Source organism: Geosmithia morbida (genome assembly GCF_012550715.1).
Source record: "Geosmithia morbida isolate 1262 chromosome Unknown scaffold_3, whole genome shotgun sequence".
Classification (NCBI taxonomy): Eukaryota; Fungi; Ascomycota; class Sordariomycetes; order Hypocreales; family Bionectriaceae; genus Geosmithia; species Geosmithia morbida.
In genome coordinates this window covers 862,092-879,810 of record NW_023336190.1, presented here as the reverse complement: position 1 = coordinate 879,810, position 17,719 = coordinate 862,092, and the positions used below count along the sequence as shown (strand labels likewise).

The window sequence follows — 17,719 nt, the reverse complement described above, 5'->3', positions numbered from 1 at the left end:
GCGTGGGACAGGAGCGGGTGAGATGAGTGACATGGTCTGCTAGGTGACAGAGAAAGCAATGGCGATACAGCGGTGAAGGTGCTAATAGTCAGGGATGTGTATTGATGGCTGGCCCCCTTCCTCGACCTCCGTAGAGGAAGGCGGCTACTTATATAACCTCATCAGTCCCGTGTGTCCCACTTCCTATGGCCTCCTCCACCGATATTATGTCCTGACACATGACGGGTTCGTCTCGCGACTAAGCGCACGGCTATGAAACGCACACTTATGCCTTGCGGTCGGGCCAAGCATCATAGAGGCCCTCGTAGACCTCGACGTCGCTGAAGGTCACCGAGCCGGATCCGTCCTGGAAGAAACGGATGTCGGTCGAGTTGGCGTACCATGAGCGGGCCCAGGTGCTCAGGCCAAATCGCTCATTGGCGTGCACCTCAAGCACACCGCCGTCCACGACGACGGTGAGTCTCAGCGTCTCGACCTGCTGCTCCTTGGCGCCGTTCGGGATGACGTCGAAGAGACGCAGGTAACCTGACTCGGTCGCGGTGGAGATGCCTCCCGTAGGAAGGGCTGCAGCGCTGGTGTTGCTACGATCGATGCTGATGGACTCGTTGCCGAAGGTGTAGTAGATGGTGGTCGATTCCTTGTCCGAGGCGAGGATCTGGAAGCCGGCCTTGAGGTCGGTGTCGCGGGCAGACGAGGGGAAGGTGAGGTTGGCGGACAGAACGTAGTACTTGGAGGCGGGGGGGTTGGCGAACGGGATGACGTCCGACTTCTCGACCGTGCGGCCGGGCTCGGTCACATGCTTGGTCGTGTTGGGCGACGTGAGTGCGGCCAGCGGCTCGCGAGCAATCTGCTGGCCCAACGTCGAGAGCTCGAGGAGGCCGTTCTTGCCCTCCGAGCTGACCGTCCACGTGGTGTTCTTGGCACGGGACAGCTCGTTGTCGACAACATTGGTGATGTGGCCGACGCTCAGCTCGCGCGGCAGCAGCAGCGTGCCCGTCCAGTTCTGTTGCGCGCTGGGGAAGTCGACGGCATTTCCAAAGTCATCGCCCGTCAGCCAGATGTACGAGATGAAGCGGTCGTGTACCGTCCCGCTCTTCTTGGACGCGACCGACGAAGCCGGCAGATCCTTGCCGGCAGCCGCATACGACGAGAGCCCGGCATCGAGATAGCCAGCGGCGGTGGGCGTGAACACGGGTTTGCCGGTGGCCTCGTCCAGCGAAATGTCGCCCGTGGCCCACAGCTGGGAACGTATCTGGGACACCTGCTCCTGGATGGGCGCCTGCGTACCTTCGGCACCGAGCGTGACGAATATGTCACCGTCCTTCGAGTTGAAACCGTTGCTATCCAGGCCAAAGATGTTGGCCACCTCAAAGTTGTAGCCCCAGCGGCCGGCCCAGGGAATCTCCTCGTTCCAGGTGGAGTTGCTGGCCTCGTGCCACCATTCGCCGAGGTAGTCCCAGTACTGGAATTCCGGGTCGGTCTGGCGGTACAGGAACAGGGCCGGACCTTGGTCGTGCACACCGCCCGAGATGACGGTGTACCAAGAGTCGGGCGTGGTCGTGTTGGTGACATCGTCCAGCCTGCTGCTCTTGAACACGTACGGGTCGCGGAAGCCGGTGACGTTCAGTCCGAAGGGGGGGTCGGAGATCACCGGTCCCGAAGGCACCCGGTCAAAGTTGCGGCCACCGTCGGACGAGACTGCCAGGGACTGGGTCTCGCTGCCGCGCGTGTAGTTGATGGTCCAGTGGATGGGTAGGAACTTGACGGACGTGTAGAACAGGGTAGGCAGTCCGCCCAGACCCTCGGGGATCACGCAGCCGTCGAATACAGCCAGGGGGTCGTTGAGGCCGCCGGCGGTGATGAAGGGCTGCCCGTCAGGGTTGAGGTCCTTGTAGGTCACCAAGTCACCCGTGGTGGCGCCGGACGTGCCATTGCTGTACAGGTAGCCCACGTGGAAGAGCCCCGTTGACGGATCCGTGTATCCGGCAGCAGCGTCACCGACTTTTCCGTTGGGGGGGAGCACATGGGCACGAGGCCTCCAGGTGTCGTACAGGCTGCCATTGGACAGCGATGACAGGTTGGGCGGCGCCGAATTGTAGTCGACGGTGGTCCTGGCCAGCAACGGACCGGCGGCGGCAGCAACTGAGGAGAGCTTCATGATGAACTGACCCACGGGGAGGCAGAAGGGGGGAAGGTGTGCGATAACACGAAGGGGCGAAGGTTGGTTGCGAAAGTGGCCATCGCGTGTAGGTTGGCTTTTATATACGAGTAGATTCACAGTAATGTTGCCTATTGCCCGTGCACTCTGATGGGATGATACATGCACGAGCATGTACAGAGAGTATCATTACGGAGTATCACGAGCATCCAGCTTAAATTCAACTTAAAATCCCGCTTCTCCAGTTCTAGCAGCCTCCACATGGTGCGATGATATCCACCCTACCCCATTCTCCAGGTCCACCTGGTAAATTGGATTGGGATAGATATTATTACCTGTACGATGACCACCGCGGAGAGACGAGAGAGAAAAAAATATGACGGTACATCGTAATATGAAATATAAACTAAATCAAGTTTTTCTTCTCCGCGATACTGCGGTAGTGGAGTGCGATGGATCGCGTACAGGACGAAAGACCGAACGAAAATCCGTGCCAGATACCGATACCCACTCCATGTGTCCGTAAGGCTAAGCCACATATGGCGAAGCCACATATGGTGTGATGCCGACTAGATTGGAGTCCCGTGATCTGGGGATACATGTAATGGTTTTCATTGTTTTTTTATTGTCTTCTTCTACGCATGCAGTAGCATGTTCTGCTGCAGGAAGAGAGGGAAGAGAAACGAAAGGAAACGAAGAAGAGAAACACCCGGAAAACGGGGGGAGGAAAAGCGCGGGGAAGTACAGGGACTATGCGTTGGGCGGACGCCCGGCGGCAGTCAAGGTATCCTCAAAGCCTAGTAAGAATGGATCCTTAGACTTACATATCCTAGCTCGAGTCACTGTTTGCAGAGATACTTTCTCCCATCAACATCTTGGCGGGAGGGCTGAGCTACCGAGATGCCGCCGAGCCGAGCAGTCTGCGTGGACACCGATACAGATGCGGAGTACGGAGTACGGAGTACGGGAGTATCAGTGCAGTAAGTATTACTGCCATTTGCATGTATGACGGTACGTCGGTCCTAATAGAAACAACTCGCGACAGCCGGGAGCTTGGCTTTGATGTCGTAATTTCGATTACCCCGACTTCCCCGGGGTTTACAGACAGAGCTTGTATTTCCAGATGCTTGCGATTACTACGCGTGGCAGAATCCCTGCACCTATTACCCATACCATACCGCGCCAATTCACGAGGTGAATGGGGTTGTAAACCATCTGGCAATGGGCCGCACTTCTGCAACGATGGTGAATCTGCGGGCTAATAGCACGTAGGCTGAGGACTATGGAGTATGTACGAGTAAGTAAAATAAAAAACATAGCAGCGCCGCGGTCGGATCATGGGTTCACTAAGAGCCAGGTTCCACCTTCCCACCTGTTCTTGTAAGGCTTTCCATGCATAGATGTCCGTCAAAGGTTGAGCGCCCGCGTGGCATACGAACGTGACCCCGTAGTCTTTGGACTGTAGGTATCATATCGTCACTGGGGTAGAATGCGAGAGCGAGGGAGACGGGAAACAGGAGAGGCGAATGGAAAGACCCGTCCGGTCTGGAGAAGCATGCAACATGTCAGGGCGGCTACATCCGCTGCTGTGCTGTCGATTGGTATGCATCGAGGCTTTCATTGTTGCCATTGGCCAGACTCCATCTATCCGTTTGTTTCTCTCCGGTCTTCGCTTCTCTAGCAGTGTAATGATGATTGGCAAGCGCTCAGCTGTAGTCCTCCATGCGCTTCTAACCATGACCGTCTGTGCCATCTCACTTGCGCTGAAAGAGCCTCCTCACCAGGCCCACGAGCTTTCCCAGGCTGCTAAACACCGTGCCGAACCCGGACGATGCAGATGAAGTGATGCACCATCATACAGTTCAGGAGGCAGAAGGAAAGGAAGATGCCCAGGTCTGTGATGCAATGTCAGCCAAACTCGTGAAGCTCCCTCGAGGAGAGAGCTGACGGATTCCTCTGCGGCGGTGACATCTGCCTTGAGCCTGGCAATCGTCCTCCGAGATCCGATCGCCTCGCTCTCGGCAGCCTCCTTCTTCAACCCGACCGCTCTTTGGTCGATCCGGTTGGTGGTCTCGGACCCCTCGCCCCTGTCTCGTCTTCTGATCTCGCTCAGAGGGTAGATGAGGTCGTCCACCTTCTTCCCGACCGGGACCGCCTTGGCCTTCTCCTCAAGGACCGCATCCCGTGCGTCGATCAACGGCTGATTGACGATCTCGAGCTCACCCGAGCTTCTTCCGGGGCGATGTCCCATGGGCGGACCTTGAGGGCGTTTGCTTCGAGTGCGGCAGTGACGGTGCCGAGGCTGTCTGTAGGACGAGACCGAACGGACGGCTGCAGCCTGTTGCCGGGTACATGGATCAGACCATTAGACCATTGTAAGGGAGGCATCGCGGTTTACAGATCTTCAGATCTGCCAGAACTATCGGCAACTGTTTCGGGGATGCTACGAGTAATATAACCCCCCGTACAAGGCTCACGCTGACATTAGGCGGACATCTCGGAAACGACGGGAACAGTATCCTTACGGTTACAGTGTGGAGTGGTAGCATCAGCACATGCATTGTTTCGAATCGATCGATTGCGCCTGGAGAGTATCATTACATCCAAGTGTCTATCGACTCTCCAACGTGTTTATATACTACGCGTAAGGTTCTGTAACGTCTTCGTCCTTCAGAGTTGCCATAAACAAGACTTTAAGCTGTCTGTTTTCGTTCAGAGGAAGCAATCATGGTTATATTTGTAAGATAGGACTACGTCAGTACCAGCAGGTCAGCCTTCACCTTGTTAGCTATTCCGTAGTTAGCATAGCATCATGAATATCATCACTTTTATCGTCTATTCCTACGCGTTCCACCCACCTCCACACTACGGAGTACAGTTATATATGTACTAAACATTGCCTCGGAGGAGAATGATATGGAACAATCAAGGTCCCGTCTCTTTTTCACCCTAAAAATTGATGAACCACATATTGAATTGACAATGGAAGCATAGAAATAAAGAACAAAAGAAAGGGTGCTGGCCTGCAAACAACAGCAACCACATGTATATATTTGTACCCGTCGGGCTTGATCCTTCAAGGGGTGTTTATCTGTGTATATATATATATATATATGTGTGTGTGTGTGTGTGTGTGTGTTTTTGCGTATAAGACTCTCGGAGATTTGACGAAAGCAAAAGAGGAGACTATTGTTCTATCTAAATAGGAAAACGAAAGAAAAAAAACCGTACCAAGAATATTTTTGAGGGGGGAAGAGTAAGAGTCCTATGGGACATCTGTATGTGTGAATGAACAAATGAAAAACATTGAAAAGAATGTTCAACAAGAGATTTTGACAGAAGACACACAAAGAAAATTGGGGGGGAAAATCAAAATAAAAAAGGCAGAGAGATGGACAGAACAAGTCAAGAAGAGAGGAGAGAAAGAGGAGGTGGTCGAGAAGAGGAGAGCGCAAGAAAGATCAATAGGGCGGTTTAGTAACGTTGCCCAAGCTCCCCTCACCAGAATGGCTATCGAGACCCCTCAGCAGATCCTGGAGGTCCATGGACCTCACATGTCCGGACTGCTCCGTGCCCATGAGAATGGACGGCGCATCCCCTCCGTGCCGCGAGCTGACGCTGCTGCGTCCGCGGCTGCTCACCCTGCGCTGAGGCACCTTGCCTGATGGTGCTGCGTGGGCAAAGTCGTGCGCGGCCGACGTGTCAGCGCCGGCAACACCCGAGGGGAGGACCGGCACGGGCGGCGGAGCACCTCCGTTCCCGAGCTCGTCATTGTCGTTATCCCAGGTGGGCGTGCGCCGGTGAGGCGGGTTGGACGATAAGGGTCCCTGGCGAGACATGGATGCGGATCTCTGAGGAGTGGGTCCGGGGGCGCCAGCCGTCGTCGTCGTCGTCGTCGTGGGCGAGACTGGGTCCGCATCCCCGTCCGTGGGTACGTACGGCTGCGGCTGCTGGTCCATCGTGTGCGGCCTGCGGGGCGGGTTGAAGCTGGCCTCGGATGGGCTGTAGTCGTAGCTCACGACGCTGTCGTCACTGTCGTCGGACGCGCCCGCATTCATAGCTAGCGATTGCGTCGACAGGCTACCCGACAGAATCATCTTGAGCTGGTCCACAGACGCGATGGCTGCTCCGGTCACCCCCGAGTCGGACGGGGTTATGCCGCTGCGGATGCTCGACTTGCCCTGGCCGCGCGACGATGGCGACGCGAACCGGTCGCGCTCACCGGGCACCCGGGCCGACGTGGGACGGAAGTTGCGCGGGCTGCCGTAGGGCACCATGAGGCCCTGGCCGTTGCCGTTGACGCCGGCGGCCGTGCTGATCGTCAGCCTGTTGCGGTTGGTGCCCGCGGTGATGCTCCGCGAGCCGTTGAGCGATTCGGCCTTGGCCGCCGAAGCCAGCGTCGCGGCCGTCTCGTCTCGCGACCACTCTGTGAGCATGTCCTCGCGGTAGCTGGTGGGGAGATCCTGCTGGTGGCTCTGCCCGTGGTCGCCGCCCATCGAAGCCCCGAGGGTGGGCCCCGATGCGGTCCGCGAGGGCGCCAGGGATGGGCTCCCGGGCGGCGAGAGGCTCATCTCCGAGTAGTGCGTGGCGATGCACTCGACCAGGGAGATCCTGTCATCAAACGGCAAGAGCTCCTCCCTCTCCAGCGTCTCCAGATCCCACGTCTGGCTCGACGCCGTCGTCTGTCCCGGCAGGCTCAGCGTCTGGACGGGGGGCGGCGGCACCTCGATACCTTCGACCCAGAACCCCTTGGAGCGCCTCCTCGACACCTCGTTCAGGATAGCCCGGCCGACGACCGAGGATTCAAAGTCGAACTTCTCCGAGAGGACCCAAAAGTAGCCATGGCACATGGCAGCAATACGGACCTTGTTAGCGGGCTCCTCGACCTCCTGGATATCTTCCTGGAGCTGGTACATCATGGGGATGCCGTAGCGCGCGGCATTGACGCCCAGGCGGAGGACCAGCCTTGCGAGGAGGGCGTGCAGGAGCGCAATGTCGGCCTCGTAGTCGACAAACTGGAGGGCGTTGTCGTACACGGAGATGTGTAGCAGAGGCAGGAACTGCGACGTGCGCGCATTCCTGACGATGCGGTCTCGGTTTGACGTAGCAGACACGACGCGGCGACCACCGGCGTGCTCGGCGCCGCCACCCGTAGCCCGACTTCGGCTTGAACCGTCGTCCTTTGCCTTCATGTCACCCGGTGTGGTCTCGCGATCCAGCCAGGTGGAGATGGCGTCGACATACGCCTTGCGGACCGCACCTTCGGGGTCCCGCAAGAGCCATTGCGTTCCCTCCCAGACCTCCAACGGAACGCGGTTGCGCGAGATCTTGAGGTTCCCACTGATCTTGGTCTCGGGGTTAGCAACCAGCAGGATGGCCTTGATGACCCTCAGGCCGCAGGCGCGTCCCCTGGTATGGGAGAAGTAGGCGTCGATGCTGGTGCGCTTCTCGCCACCCAAGTTCTGTGCGGATGTGCCGGGTGCCGGAGTGGAGTCGTCGTTGGCCTCGGCCTTTTCGCCTTGCCCGCCCAGCGGTGTCGACGTCATGCTGGACGAGTGGCTGGGAGTGATGCGAGCGATGATGGCTTCGATCATGTCCGTTATCTGATCAGCATAGTAGACGTGCGTGGCCAGGTCTCCCAGACACTGCTCCAGGCGCCGAAGAAACTCGAGGGAAGCCGGCGACAGCGGAGGGAGGCTGTCATCGCTACCGGGCCTCTTTTCGGACATGGCTGCTGCGCCGGTCGGTTGCGAGTTGGCCGCTGGGAAGAGCACCTTCTTCAACTGCCTCACGAGGCCGAGAAGGATGTCCATGACACTCAGGCCGATGAGGTTGACCTTGGACCTGAGGAGCGCTCCAACCATGGCGACCAGGACCATCTGCTTTCCCATGCCTTCGTCGCTGACGGGGCAGCGGATCAGCGTCTCCAAAGCCACGACAAGGATGACGAACCGGTCCTGCACGGGCGCCCATTTGGCGACAGTGTTGAGCAGGGTGATGGCCCAGCCACTGTCGTGGGTCCCAGGCTCTCCGAGGTCAAGGACGGACTTGCCCATGTGGACCTTTTCGAGGACAAACTTGAGCAGCGAGGCGGTGGCACCCTGGATCTGCGACCGGTTCGGCACCTCAAAGATGTTCTTGAGGCAGTGCGCGGCCAAGACGCCAATCTCCTCCTCGGCGTGCTTGTCAAGGTCGTTTGCGGTGCTGGAAAGGTCGGCGAGGCGCGACTCGTCACCCTCGTCGACGGTGCCGGCTGTGGCTGCGCTCTGGCGGCGGCGCGACTGCTGCTTCTCCAAGTCGGCCTTGTCGTCGGATTCCATATGGTGCAGGACGGACTCGATCCAGTGCTGGCGGCCGGCATCGTCGATATTCTCGTTCCAGATGTTCTCGACGATGGCGGGGATGATGACGTCGATCTGACGGCCAGTGACGGTAGCCAGGGCCTCGGAGGAGGCCACGCTCCTGATAGCCTTGAGGCCGACGCTCCTCCACCGAACGTGCATGGGCCGGCTGACGGGTGCGCCGGTGGTTGGCGGATTCGCAGACGTGGACGCCAACGCCGCATAGGACCGGACGATGGCCTCGTACTGGCGAGAATACTCGCGTTCACCAAAAAGGGGCGAGCTGTCGTGGTGGCGGCAGAAGGCCTCAAAGGTGAGTAAGGACGACTCGATCATGGTGATATCTTTGGAGTGGAGGATAAGGTCGAGGATCTTGAGGACGCAGGGTGCAATGAGGGTGGCATCCTTGTGTGATTTCTCCAGGAGTGCGGCCAGGATACCGAGGGTGACCTGGACATTGCTGCACAACGCTCGAGAGTCAGTACGTGGGCAGAGGAGGAAGGAGGAAGGAGAAAAGGCAAAGAGGGGAGGGGGTTGAGGTACCCGATACGCATACGCCAGACATCGCTGGCAGTCTTCTTCTCTAGAAAAGCGCCGACCTTGACTATCTTGGAGCGTCGGCTGGTGGCGTAAAAGAGCAGATAGCTCAATTCGCTACTGTTCGGCTTCACGTCGACGGCGGTCTTGGAAGCACGTGGGTAGCACTTGAGGACCAAGACCTGGTGCTTAGGACGGCACTTTTGCTGTATGGCGTTCATGATGGTCGCGGCGCGCTGCGGCAGTCAATCGGAGGACGTTGCGGTCTTCAGACCCCCCCCCCTTTGGCAGGTGATGGTGGGCTTCAGGCTCCGCGCGCCGATGGAAAAGGCTCTGCTGTCTGCGTGGGGGGATGATGGATTCAGGAGACGCCCTAGCCAAAGGGCAAAGCCATATGAGTTCTGTTTCGAATGCCACTAGCACATGAGAGGCGATATATACACTAGAGCTGGCGGCCGGAAGCAGCGAGGGTCGGAGAAGAGGGGCGGGGAGAGGAGAGGAAAGACGAGGCCGATGGTTGGGCTCGGTGTCGATAGCGGGCGCGGTATATGGAACTACTACGATGGATTTATTAGCACCGGGGGTAACGGAATGTCGTGTGGGATTGGGCGGATGTGTCATCAGCCACCTCCTGTTTAGGCAATTTCCACTTAACCTGTACCTGTCGGTGCTACCTGGATTTGCGGAACTGTACCTGTACTTGGATGCAATCAATCGTGGGACGAGAAGCTTTTTTACCTGCTAGCATTTTTTACTCGCTCCCTCCCGGCCATTGAATAAATCTGGGTGGTATTTCAGATGTTCGTGTCGTCTAACCAAGTATGTTGAGGGGTTCGGTAAGAGCGGATGAGCACATTAATCATTGGTCTAGACGTCGTCTACCTGTAGTCTGTACATAGGCACACACACTGCGTCGCCGATCAACTGCAGCATCGCCATCATCTTCGCCCCGCCCTTTCCCCGCCTGCTCTGCATGCTCATATTAGCACCAGATGCATGGTAGCTGTCGTTGTCGTCGCAAAGCTAATCCACAGTAGCAGGAAGGCAAGGTGCTGCAAAGAATTCTGGAATTGGAATTGGGCCTCAGTCTGGGTCCCACAAACATCATCGACAGCTTTGCCCCCCTCGCTTCATGGGGAATCTATCTGGTGGAAGGACGGTGCTGCTTCAGACAGAAGACCGGTTCCATATACTTGTATCCTGTCTCTACCAGCCGCTGCCGGGCAGGTCAAGCAATATTGCAGTAATACAAGTATAGAATCAGGTACATGTTAAATCTGTAATCTGTACGGAGCAACCTGTACAGGTACTCACGGTCCCATGCAGATGATGACGTAATGATACTATTGCCTACTATTACGAGTATCTACGGACAGCTATTAGTTTGTCTAACCCTATACGGAGTATACTGGTCCAGATATGAGATGACTGCTAGTAATCTGTAATCTGCAGTGTTGACAACAAAACAACAACGACGACGAGCCTTGACATGTACTGTGCGAGTGGTATCGTAACATGATATACAACTCTATGTAACCACGAAGTATCCTGGCCACAAAGATATGAAGTATACTCCCCTTGTCCAACTACTGTACCGCGCGTAAACCTGCCGAGTCACGCAAAATCTTTGGTTTCCGCCAACAGACCCCGCACAATTTGGTAGATCTCTCTCAGACTCTACGAGTTGCTTTCCTCCATTCCACCATCGCAACAGCCCGGGAAGGAAGTATACTCTACTCCGCCAGAGAGAACAGACCATGGCTTCGACCATTGCCCGCTTCACCCTGACCTTCTACGCCCCCCCAGCCTCCGTGGCAGCCTGCAAGACGGCCGTCTTCGCCGCCGGCGCCGGCCGCTACCCCGGCTCAGGCGGTTACACCGAGTGCTGCTGGTCCGCCCTCGGCACGGGTCAGTTCCGTCCCGGGGAGGGAGCCAACCCGTACATCGGGTCCCGAGGGGTTGCTGAGGAGACTCCCGAGGTGCGGGTCGAGACGTTGTGTCTTGGTCGCGACACGGCTCGGAAGGCTGTCGATGCTCTGAAGAAGTGCGTTACTTTTGTCTCTGTCTTGCTTCATCGCAACACTCCTCCTCCTACCCGTACTGACGCACAAGCACACAAAAGGGTACATCCCTATGAGGAGCCGGTGTATTTTGTCACCAAGATTGAGGATGAGTTTTGATGATTATTCTTCTTCCTTTGTCTCTCCTCACCTTGCTCTCTTCTCTCACGGCACCCATCTTTTCTTCGCATTATGCTGAGAAAAAGGTTAGAAAATATATGCATTCCCAGTCTCTCCTTTCCCCATCTTGAGCTCCGTATAGTTGATGGCAGCAGCAAGATCTCTAGAGAAACGTCCCATCACGAATATGAATACTAGTATCGGAACCATTTTCACACCACACTCCTCACTCTTTCTTCTTCTTTTCTTCATCACCCAGCCGTGTTGCAATTCAACCATTATAAAAAACATCAACGCCCGGTTATTGCCTATTTTCTCTCTCTACCTCTCTATGCCACAGCCGCAATCACCAACGCAGCGACATTCTCCTCCTCACTCCTCGCCGTGATCTTGGTCGTAACGCCAGACTTGGACGAGAAAGCCATCCTCACCGTAGCCACCACGCGGCCGCCCAGCACGCTCTTGCCCATGAGCTTGAGAGTGTGTGTGTTCTGGTTGATAGGGACGTCGGTTCCATCGACGGGCTGGAGGGAGAGCGCTTTGGCGAGTTGCTCGGTAGCATCTACATTGCCACAATCAGTATACGGGGTCAAGACCAAGGGTTGAAGGGGAATGCAGGAGGGGTGGGTGGGTATGAGAACGTACCCGCAATACTCTTCATGCCGCTGAGCTGCAGAGTCTCCTCGGCCTCCTCGCCGGCAGCGCCAACCTGCTCCCAGAGGTGGTTGAAGTTGCTGGCAAACGTGGGGATAATGTAGTCGCTGCCCGAGAGGTCGAACTCGGACACCTCGTACTCGTCGTCGTAGCCAGTGTCCTCGGGTTCGCCCGTCGATGGGTCAATCTCCTTGCTCGTGAACTTGAGCACGTTGGAGAAGGTGCTGACGGGCAGGGAGCCCTCGCCATTGACCTTTTGGAACGCGACGTACACCTTGCCGGGCTCGTCCGTAGGCAGACGGTCGGCCTGCATGATGAAGGCCTCCTCGAGCTCGTCCTCTTCCGAGGGCGTGGCCACGATTGAAACATTCTCCAGGACCGTGTCGGGCAGCGTGTTCTTGACCTCGAACTGCAGCACGATGTGGCTCTTGAAGATGTGTTTGACCAGTGTCACGACATACTCCGTCTCGGCCTCGGTCAGCTCGATGACGGGCGACGACTTGAGAACCGCGCCAAATTCGTGGATCTCGGGAATCTGCGACAGCTCCTGGGCAAAGCGCTGGGCCTGAGCCGACGCCGAGGCCGCCGCCTCCGCGCCCGTAGCGGCGGACTTGGTCGGGCCGACCTTCGGGGCCTTGAGCGTGGGGGCCGTAGCCGTGAGCTTCTTGGTGCGGTCTTCGGCGTCGGCCTGCTCGCGCGTAACGACAGGGATTTTGCTGATGTCGAAGGGCTTGTCGAACAGGGACTTGTCGTCGGCCGTCACGTACATGACGAGCTCCTGCTCAAAGGTGGGGAGAGAGAACATGGATTCTGTTATGGGTCAATAAAAAGAAATCTCTCGACAGACGGGAAGAAAGAGAGGGAGGGAGGGGGGGGGGGGGGGGAGAGAGAGAGAGAGAGAGAGAGAGAGAGGGGGGGGGGGGGGGGGGGGGGAGGAGAGGGGAGAGGAATGTGTGACGCTTATCTTACCATTCTTCACAAAGTTGCGAGCCATCTCGTCGTCCTCCTCTGCCATGAGCTTGAGGTTGAGAGCAGCACGGTCCCTGACCTCGTCGTCGACATCATCCAGGCAGCGGGTGAGGAGCACCTTGACGCTGCTCTTGACCTCTGCGTCCTTCTGGCCGACACCGAATTTGGCGAGGGCGGTGACAGCGGCGGCACGGACAATGGCGTTCTCGAGAACCACACGGTTGTAGATGTAGCGGATGTACTTTGTGGGCTGGGCCGTTTTGGGACCCTCGAGACCGATGAGGTGGAGGATGCGGACGGCCAGCTTGGTGAACTCGCAGTCCTCGATGAACTCGCACAGATGGGCGAGGGCGTCCTCCTTGGAGTCGGGCACGAACTTGATGAGGTCAAACATGCTCTCGACGACGGCACACTTGAAGTCGTAGCCGCCCTCGTCGCGCAGGATGCCACTGAGGAAGGTGAGCATGCCGGCCTGCTTGCTCGGGAACTTCAGGCACAGGGTGCGGATGGCCTCGACAATGGTGATCTTGAACTCGTCCGTGATCTCGGACATGAAGCCCGAAACCTGCTTCATCAAGCGGTCAACGCTGGCCTCGTTACCCGTCTTGAGCAGCGTTGTGATGGCGAATGTGGCAATCGACCGATTCGTGTTGGAGATGAGCAGCTCAATGTCCGGGTTGCAGACGAGGACAGCGTGGGGCTTGAACGAGGCAAAGTTGTGCAGGATGCGCAGGGCGGCAAACTTGGTGACGGCGCGGGGCGAGGTGAGAAACAGCTGCAGGACGTGGACGGCCTGGTTGACCTCCTCATCGGTCACGTCCCTCATGTCGCAGATGGCCTTGGCAGCTTCGAAGTTGACCATCTCACTCTTATGGCGCAACCAACCATCGAGCAGCTGCATCATGGGCTTCCTGAGCGAGGCGTCCTCCTCGGCCAGCTGGGCGGCGAGACGGACGAGCATGATCAGGGCGGCGGGGCTCTTGACGGCGCCGGCGGCTCCGAACTGCTGGACCATCTTGACCAGGGCCATGCGGTCGTGCATGCGCATCTGATAGAGGAGACCGATAGCATGGTACTGGGACATGTTGGAGTTGTTGACGGGCATCTGGCCGCTCGACGTCGAGAACCCGAGGGAGAATCCGCCCGACGACTTAGACGAGGCGGCGGCCTCCTGCGTCTCGCTCTGCCAGCGGCGGACGACATCCTTCGCTATGGGGAGCAGGTGGTACGAGGACACGAGGGCGGCGGAAGAGACCGAGGGGTTCTTGTCGACAATAGCCGTCTTCATGACGCGTTCGATCGATTGTACGGTGGTAGCCTAGCGCACATGCATCACCAGGTCAGCAGCCGGTCAAGTTGCGGTGTTCACCTCCTTTCTCTCTCTCCGGAGAGAGGAGGCGGCGGAGGGTAAAGGGGGCCAGTCGGGAAACGAACGTCGATGATGCGGCACAGCGCCCTGATGGCATTGGGACGGAAGATAGCATCTGTACTGCCACCGGTGTCCTTCATGATTGTGCTCGTGACCATGATGATGTCTTCAGCCGAGTTGGCCAGCTCCTTGATGACAAGGTGGACCATCTGGCGGAGGCTGGCATCCTTGTTCTGGAAGAGCTTGGAGATGCCAAAGAAGAGGGTGGTGGCTTCGTTGGTGGGAAACTTCTCGCCGGTGTAGAGGAGGAGAGCAATCTTGGTCAGAAGAATGCGGCATCGTCGCGGCTGGATCGGAGAGCTGTTGAAGAGTCGGGCTGTCGAGTCGGTCTGTTAGTTGGGTGTGTGTGTGTGTGGGGGGGTGATGGTGATTGAAGTTTGAAGGCGACGGGCGGCGGCGTATGTCGTGCCATTCACTAACCTTCCTGGAAGACCTGGGTGCGATCTACCTTGACCAGGCCCAGATCGCCATCTTCGTCCTTTTTGCCGTAGCTCATGATGGGCAGCTAGGTCCGAGGGCGCGTTGGGGAGTGGACGATGTAATGAGTTCGGAGACCTGGCCCAGGATATCACCACGTCGCCTTAGCGGGTTCAGGGATGGGAACAACTGGCTGGAAGTGGCTCGCTGTCCATCACGTGATTGAGAGGAGAAGCTTGGCCCCACCAACGACATAGGTACTCGGATACGCGAGTAAAGCTCAGGATTCCGATGATCGATGCTAAGAAAAAGAGCGTGCCTGGATCCGGTCAGTTTAAGTTTTTATCTGGTCAATTGAATCAGCGGAAGAGAGGAAGAGTATCGTGTGTTCGCGGTGGTCCAGAATGATAAGCTGAGGCTTGCTGCTTTGCTTCAATGCTAGAAATGATTGAAGCTACAGCGCCTGTGCTGCGCATCCACTGACGAGGCCGCCTAGAGGAACCGGGGACAATATCGTTAGGAGCCAATTCAATACTAATCAATACTACGTACTGATAATACTGGGCTACTATCATACTCCATACTCGCCCAAGAATTGACAGGGACAGGAAAGAGAATACGAAAAGCTCAGATGAGTCAACGTGTTATTGCAACGTCGTCGTAAGTGGCATGTCCTATGATGCCATGGCGTATCCAGGCCGTGAACCCTTTGTCTCGCCAGCCAGGAGTAAAAGCATTGGTTCGAGGTGATTCTCCTCTGCCGCCTTCTCTAGAGCCAGTCGACGTGTCCGTCCCCCACGATTGATGTCACTCGCCCTTCCTGTCCCCCAAGCCAGAAATTAGACCCGCCCCAGCCAGAAAAAAACCTACGAACCTTGCTAACATCTGTTACCCGTCTTCTCCTAGACGTTTTCTCCGCCACAACCCCGGCCCGAACATCAACACATCTACAGCACATACAGAGAAGAAAGAGCTCCCTCCCTCAACGGCACAATGAAGCTCCCCGCGCGTGTACCCCTACGCACCCTGCCGCGTCTGGTTCACAATGGCGGCGGCGGCGGCGCGTCCACCATGCGCCCTCTGCACTCGACGTGTGTCAGAGCGGCCAATGTCGCCTCCGTTGTCGGCACGGGGCCGCCCCCAGAGGCACCGGTCACGCCCTCGGCCGACTCGTACCAGCGTGTTGAGCGACGGCGGCGACAAGCCGAGATGCTCAAGACGGCACGGGAGATTCGCAACGTAAAGGACGGCAAGGCGAGCGGTGGGTTGAAGCCGAGGTTCTGGACAAACGTGGACGTGCGCCAGGTCGATGGTACGTTATCTTCTTCTGTTCTTAACAACTTTCCTGATGAAAAAAAAAAAAACACCCTTTTTTCTTTTCTACACGACACGTCACATATCGCAGGGGATACAATGTAACCTCACATACTGACGCATTCCGTCCAGACAGCCTACAGGTATTCCTGGACCAGCGACCGCTACGACACCCGTCGACCAAGGCCATCATCAAGCTGCCCCTGACCAAGACGCACCTGGCCACGGCCCTGGCCCTGGAATGGGACCACCTGACGTCAGCCCAGGAGGCGACGAAGCAGCACCTCATCCCGCTGACCAGCCTGGTCTGCCGCGCACTGGATATCGAGGCCGACGACGCCGATGCTAGTAAGCCCGAGTCGTCCAAGCTGCGCACCGACGTAGCCCACATGGTGCTCAGGCACCTCGAGACGGACTCGATCCTGTGCTGGGTGCCCCCCGCGGGGCCCTTTGACGTGCGCAACGACGCCGGCGAGTCCCTGCGCGACGTGCAGAAGCAGACGGCCGACGAGGTGGTGTCGTACCTGACGACTAACGTGTGGCCCGGCATCCGCATCGAGCCCATCCTCGACGGCCACTCGCTCATGCCGAGGGATCAGCCCGAGGGCGTGCGCGACGTCGTGCACGGCTGGATCACCGGCCTCGACGCCTGGGAGGTGGCCGGCCTCGAGAGGGCCGTCCTCGCCGGCAAGAGCCTCATCGCCGCCGTCAGGCTCATCGCCGAGTGGAGCGAGGGTTCCGCCAACGCCTGCTCCTTCCCCGTCGACGCCAAGCCCTTCAGCGCCGAGGATGCCGCCAAGGCCACCGGGCTCGAGGTTGACTGGCAGTCGGGCCACTGGGGTGAGGTCGAAGACACCCACGACGTCAACAGGGAGGATGTCCTGCGCCAGCTGGCCAGCGTCGTGCTCCTGGTTTCCGGGACCGCCAAGCGCTAACGGTCGATCTTCTCTCCCCTCACCTTTGGGAAGGGAAAATAAAGAAGAAGAAAAGGAGAGGAGGTGCTATGTACTATAGAAGCTATAATAGAGTGTATGTTCTATGGATGACCATGTTGTATTGTTTTTTCTTTGAGAAAAAAATAAAAGCTTACCTGTTCGGGTACGGACTGGATGCAACCTGTATTTGATGGTGATGGCATCTGATGCACGGTTCTTTATCTGAATATCAGCGTTTCTCTCTACCGATTGACTTTATCGAGCGTGCCAGGTCTTGCCAGCACAGGGCAGACATCTGGTATCAATTACTCCGTATATATGTACATGTATTATACAGTAGTGGAAGGGTCTATCTACATGTATGATGGGGAGACGCACGTTCAACCTCCCGCCGAAACGTCATTCCCTCGTTTTATACGTCCAAGAGAGGTGCGCAGGACTGAAGCTCGGCCTGCTAGTCGAGAAGCTGAGAGGAGTCTGCTGGTGTATGACTTGGCAAGCCCTGCGGCCCACCAGTCAAAGCTAAGGAGCGAATACATTGTCGGAGACTCCTCTTCCCCTTTGCCTAGTGATGCTACCTGAACTAGATCGTAGAAGTGGTGGGTAAAAATAGAAAATCAAAACAAGGAGATTCGTTTTTTTCCTCTCACGATACACGTTATTCTCGGGTCGGCAACTCGAAAGTTGGAGACTTCTCCCCTGCAAACCCACAAGTTCTTAAGCATCCTTCTCAAATCCTGTGACCTCTGACACCCTGGCCCTGCCCCGTTCGTGTATGAGCATCA

At 57.2% G+C, this 17,719-nt stretch overlaps 6 protein-coding genes across 6 annotated transcripts; 2 read left to right on the top strand and 4 right to left on the bottom strand.

Annotated features, from left to right (window-relative positions):
- Nucleotides 1–265: 265 nt before the first annotated feature.
- On the bottom strand, nt 266–2,158 carry GMORB2_5207 (beta-fructofuranosidase; the record flags this gene model as incomplete). Its single annotated transcript, XM_035467181.1, has 1 exon — nt 266–2,158. The coding sequence occupies one exon, from the start codon at nt 2,156–2,158 to the stop codon at nt 266–268; it is 1,893 nt and encodes a 630-aa protein (XP_035323193.1).
- A 1,862-nt stretch (nt 2,159–4,020) lies between these two features.
- GMORB2_5206 (uncharacterized protein) lies at nt 4,021–4,409 on the bottom strand (the record flags this gene model as incomplete). The annotated part of the gene is made up of 2 exons (XM_035467180.1): nt 4,021–4,053; nt 4,107–4,409. 2 exons carry the CDS (start codon nt 4,407–4,409, stop codon nt 4,021–4,023), a joined length of 336 nt encoding a protein of 111 aa, XP_035323192.1.
- Nucleotides 4,410–5,619: 1,210 nt separating this feature from the next.
- GMORB2_5205 (protein EFR3) lies at nt 5,620–9,257 on the bottom strand (the record flags this gene model as incomplete). Its single annotated transcript, XM_035467179.1, has 2 exons — nt 5,620–8,959; nt 9,043–9,257. The coding sequence occupies 2 exons, from the start codon at nt 9,255–9,257 to the stop codon at nt 5,620–5,622; spliced, it is 3,555 nt and encodes a 1,184-aa protein (XP_035323191.1).
- Nucleotides 9,258–10,793: 1,536 nt separating this feature from the next.
- GMORB2_5204 (ngg1p interacting factor 3 protein, nif3) lies at nt 10,794–11,216 on the top strand (the record flags this gene model as incomplete). Its single annotated transcript, XM_035467178.1, has 1 exon — nt 10,794–11,216. One exon carries the CDS (start codon nt 10,794–10,796, stop codon nt 11,214–11,216), a length of 423 nt encoding a protein of 140 aa, XP_035323190.1.
- Nucleotides 11,217–11,545: 329 nt separating this feature from the next.
- GMORB2_5203 (coatomer subunit gamma) lies at nt 11,546–14,764 on the bottom strand (the record flags this gene model as incomplete). The annotated part of the gene is made up of 5 exons (XM_035467177.1): nt 11,546–11,778; nt 11,862–12,680; nt 12,840–14,157; nt 14,274–14,584; nt 14,689–14,764. The coding sequence occupies 5 exons, from the start codon at nt 14,762–14,764 to the stop codon at nt 11,546–11,548; spliced, it is 2,757 nt and encodes a 918-aa protein (XP_035323189.1).
- Nucleotides 14,765–15,678: 914 nt separating this feature from the next.
- On the top strand, nt 15,679–16,934 carry GMORB2_5202 (ATP synthase mitochondrial F1 complex assembly factor 2; the record flags this gene model as incomplete). The annotated part of the gene is made up of 2 exons (XM_035467176.1): nt 15,679–15,997; nt 16,132–16,934. 2 exons carry the CDS (start codon nt 15,679–15,681, stop codon nt 16,932–16,934), a joined length of 1,122 nt encoding a protein of 373 aa, XP_035323188.1.
- Nucleotides 16,935–17,719: the final 785 nt, after the last annotated feature.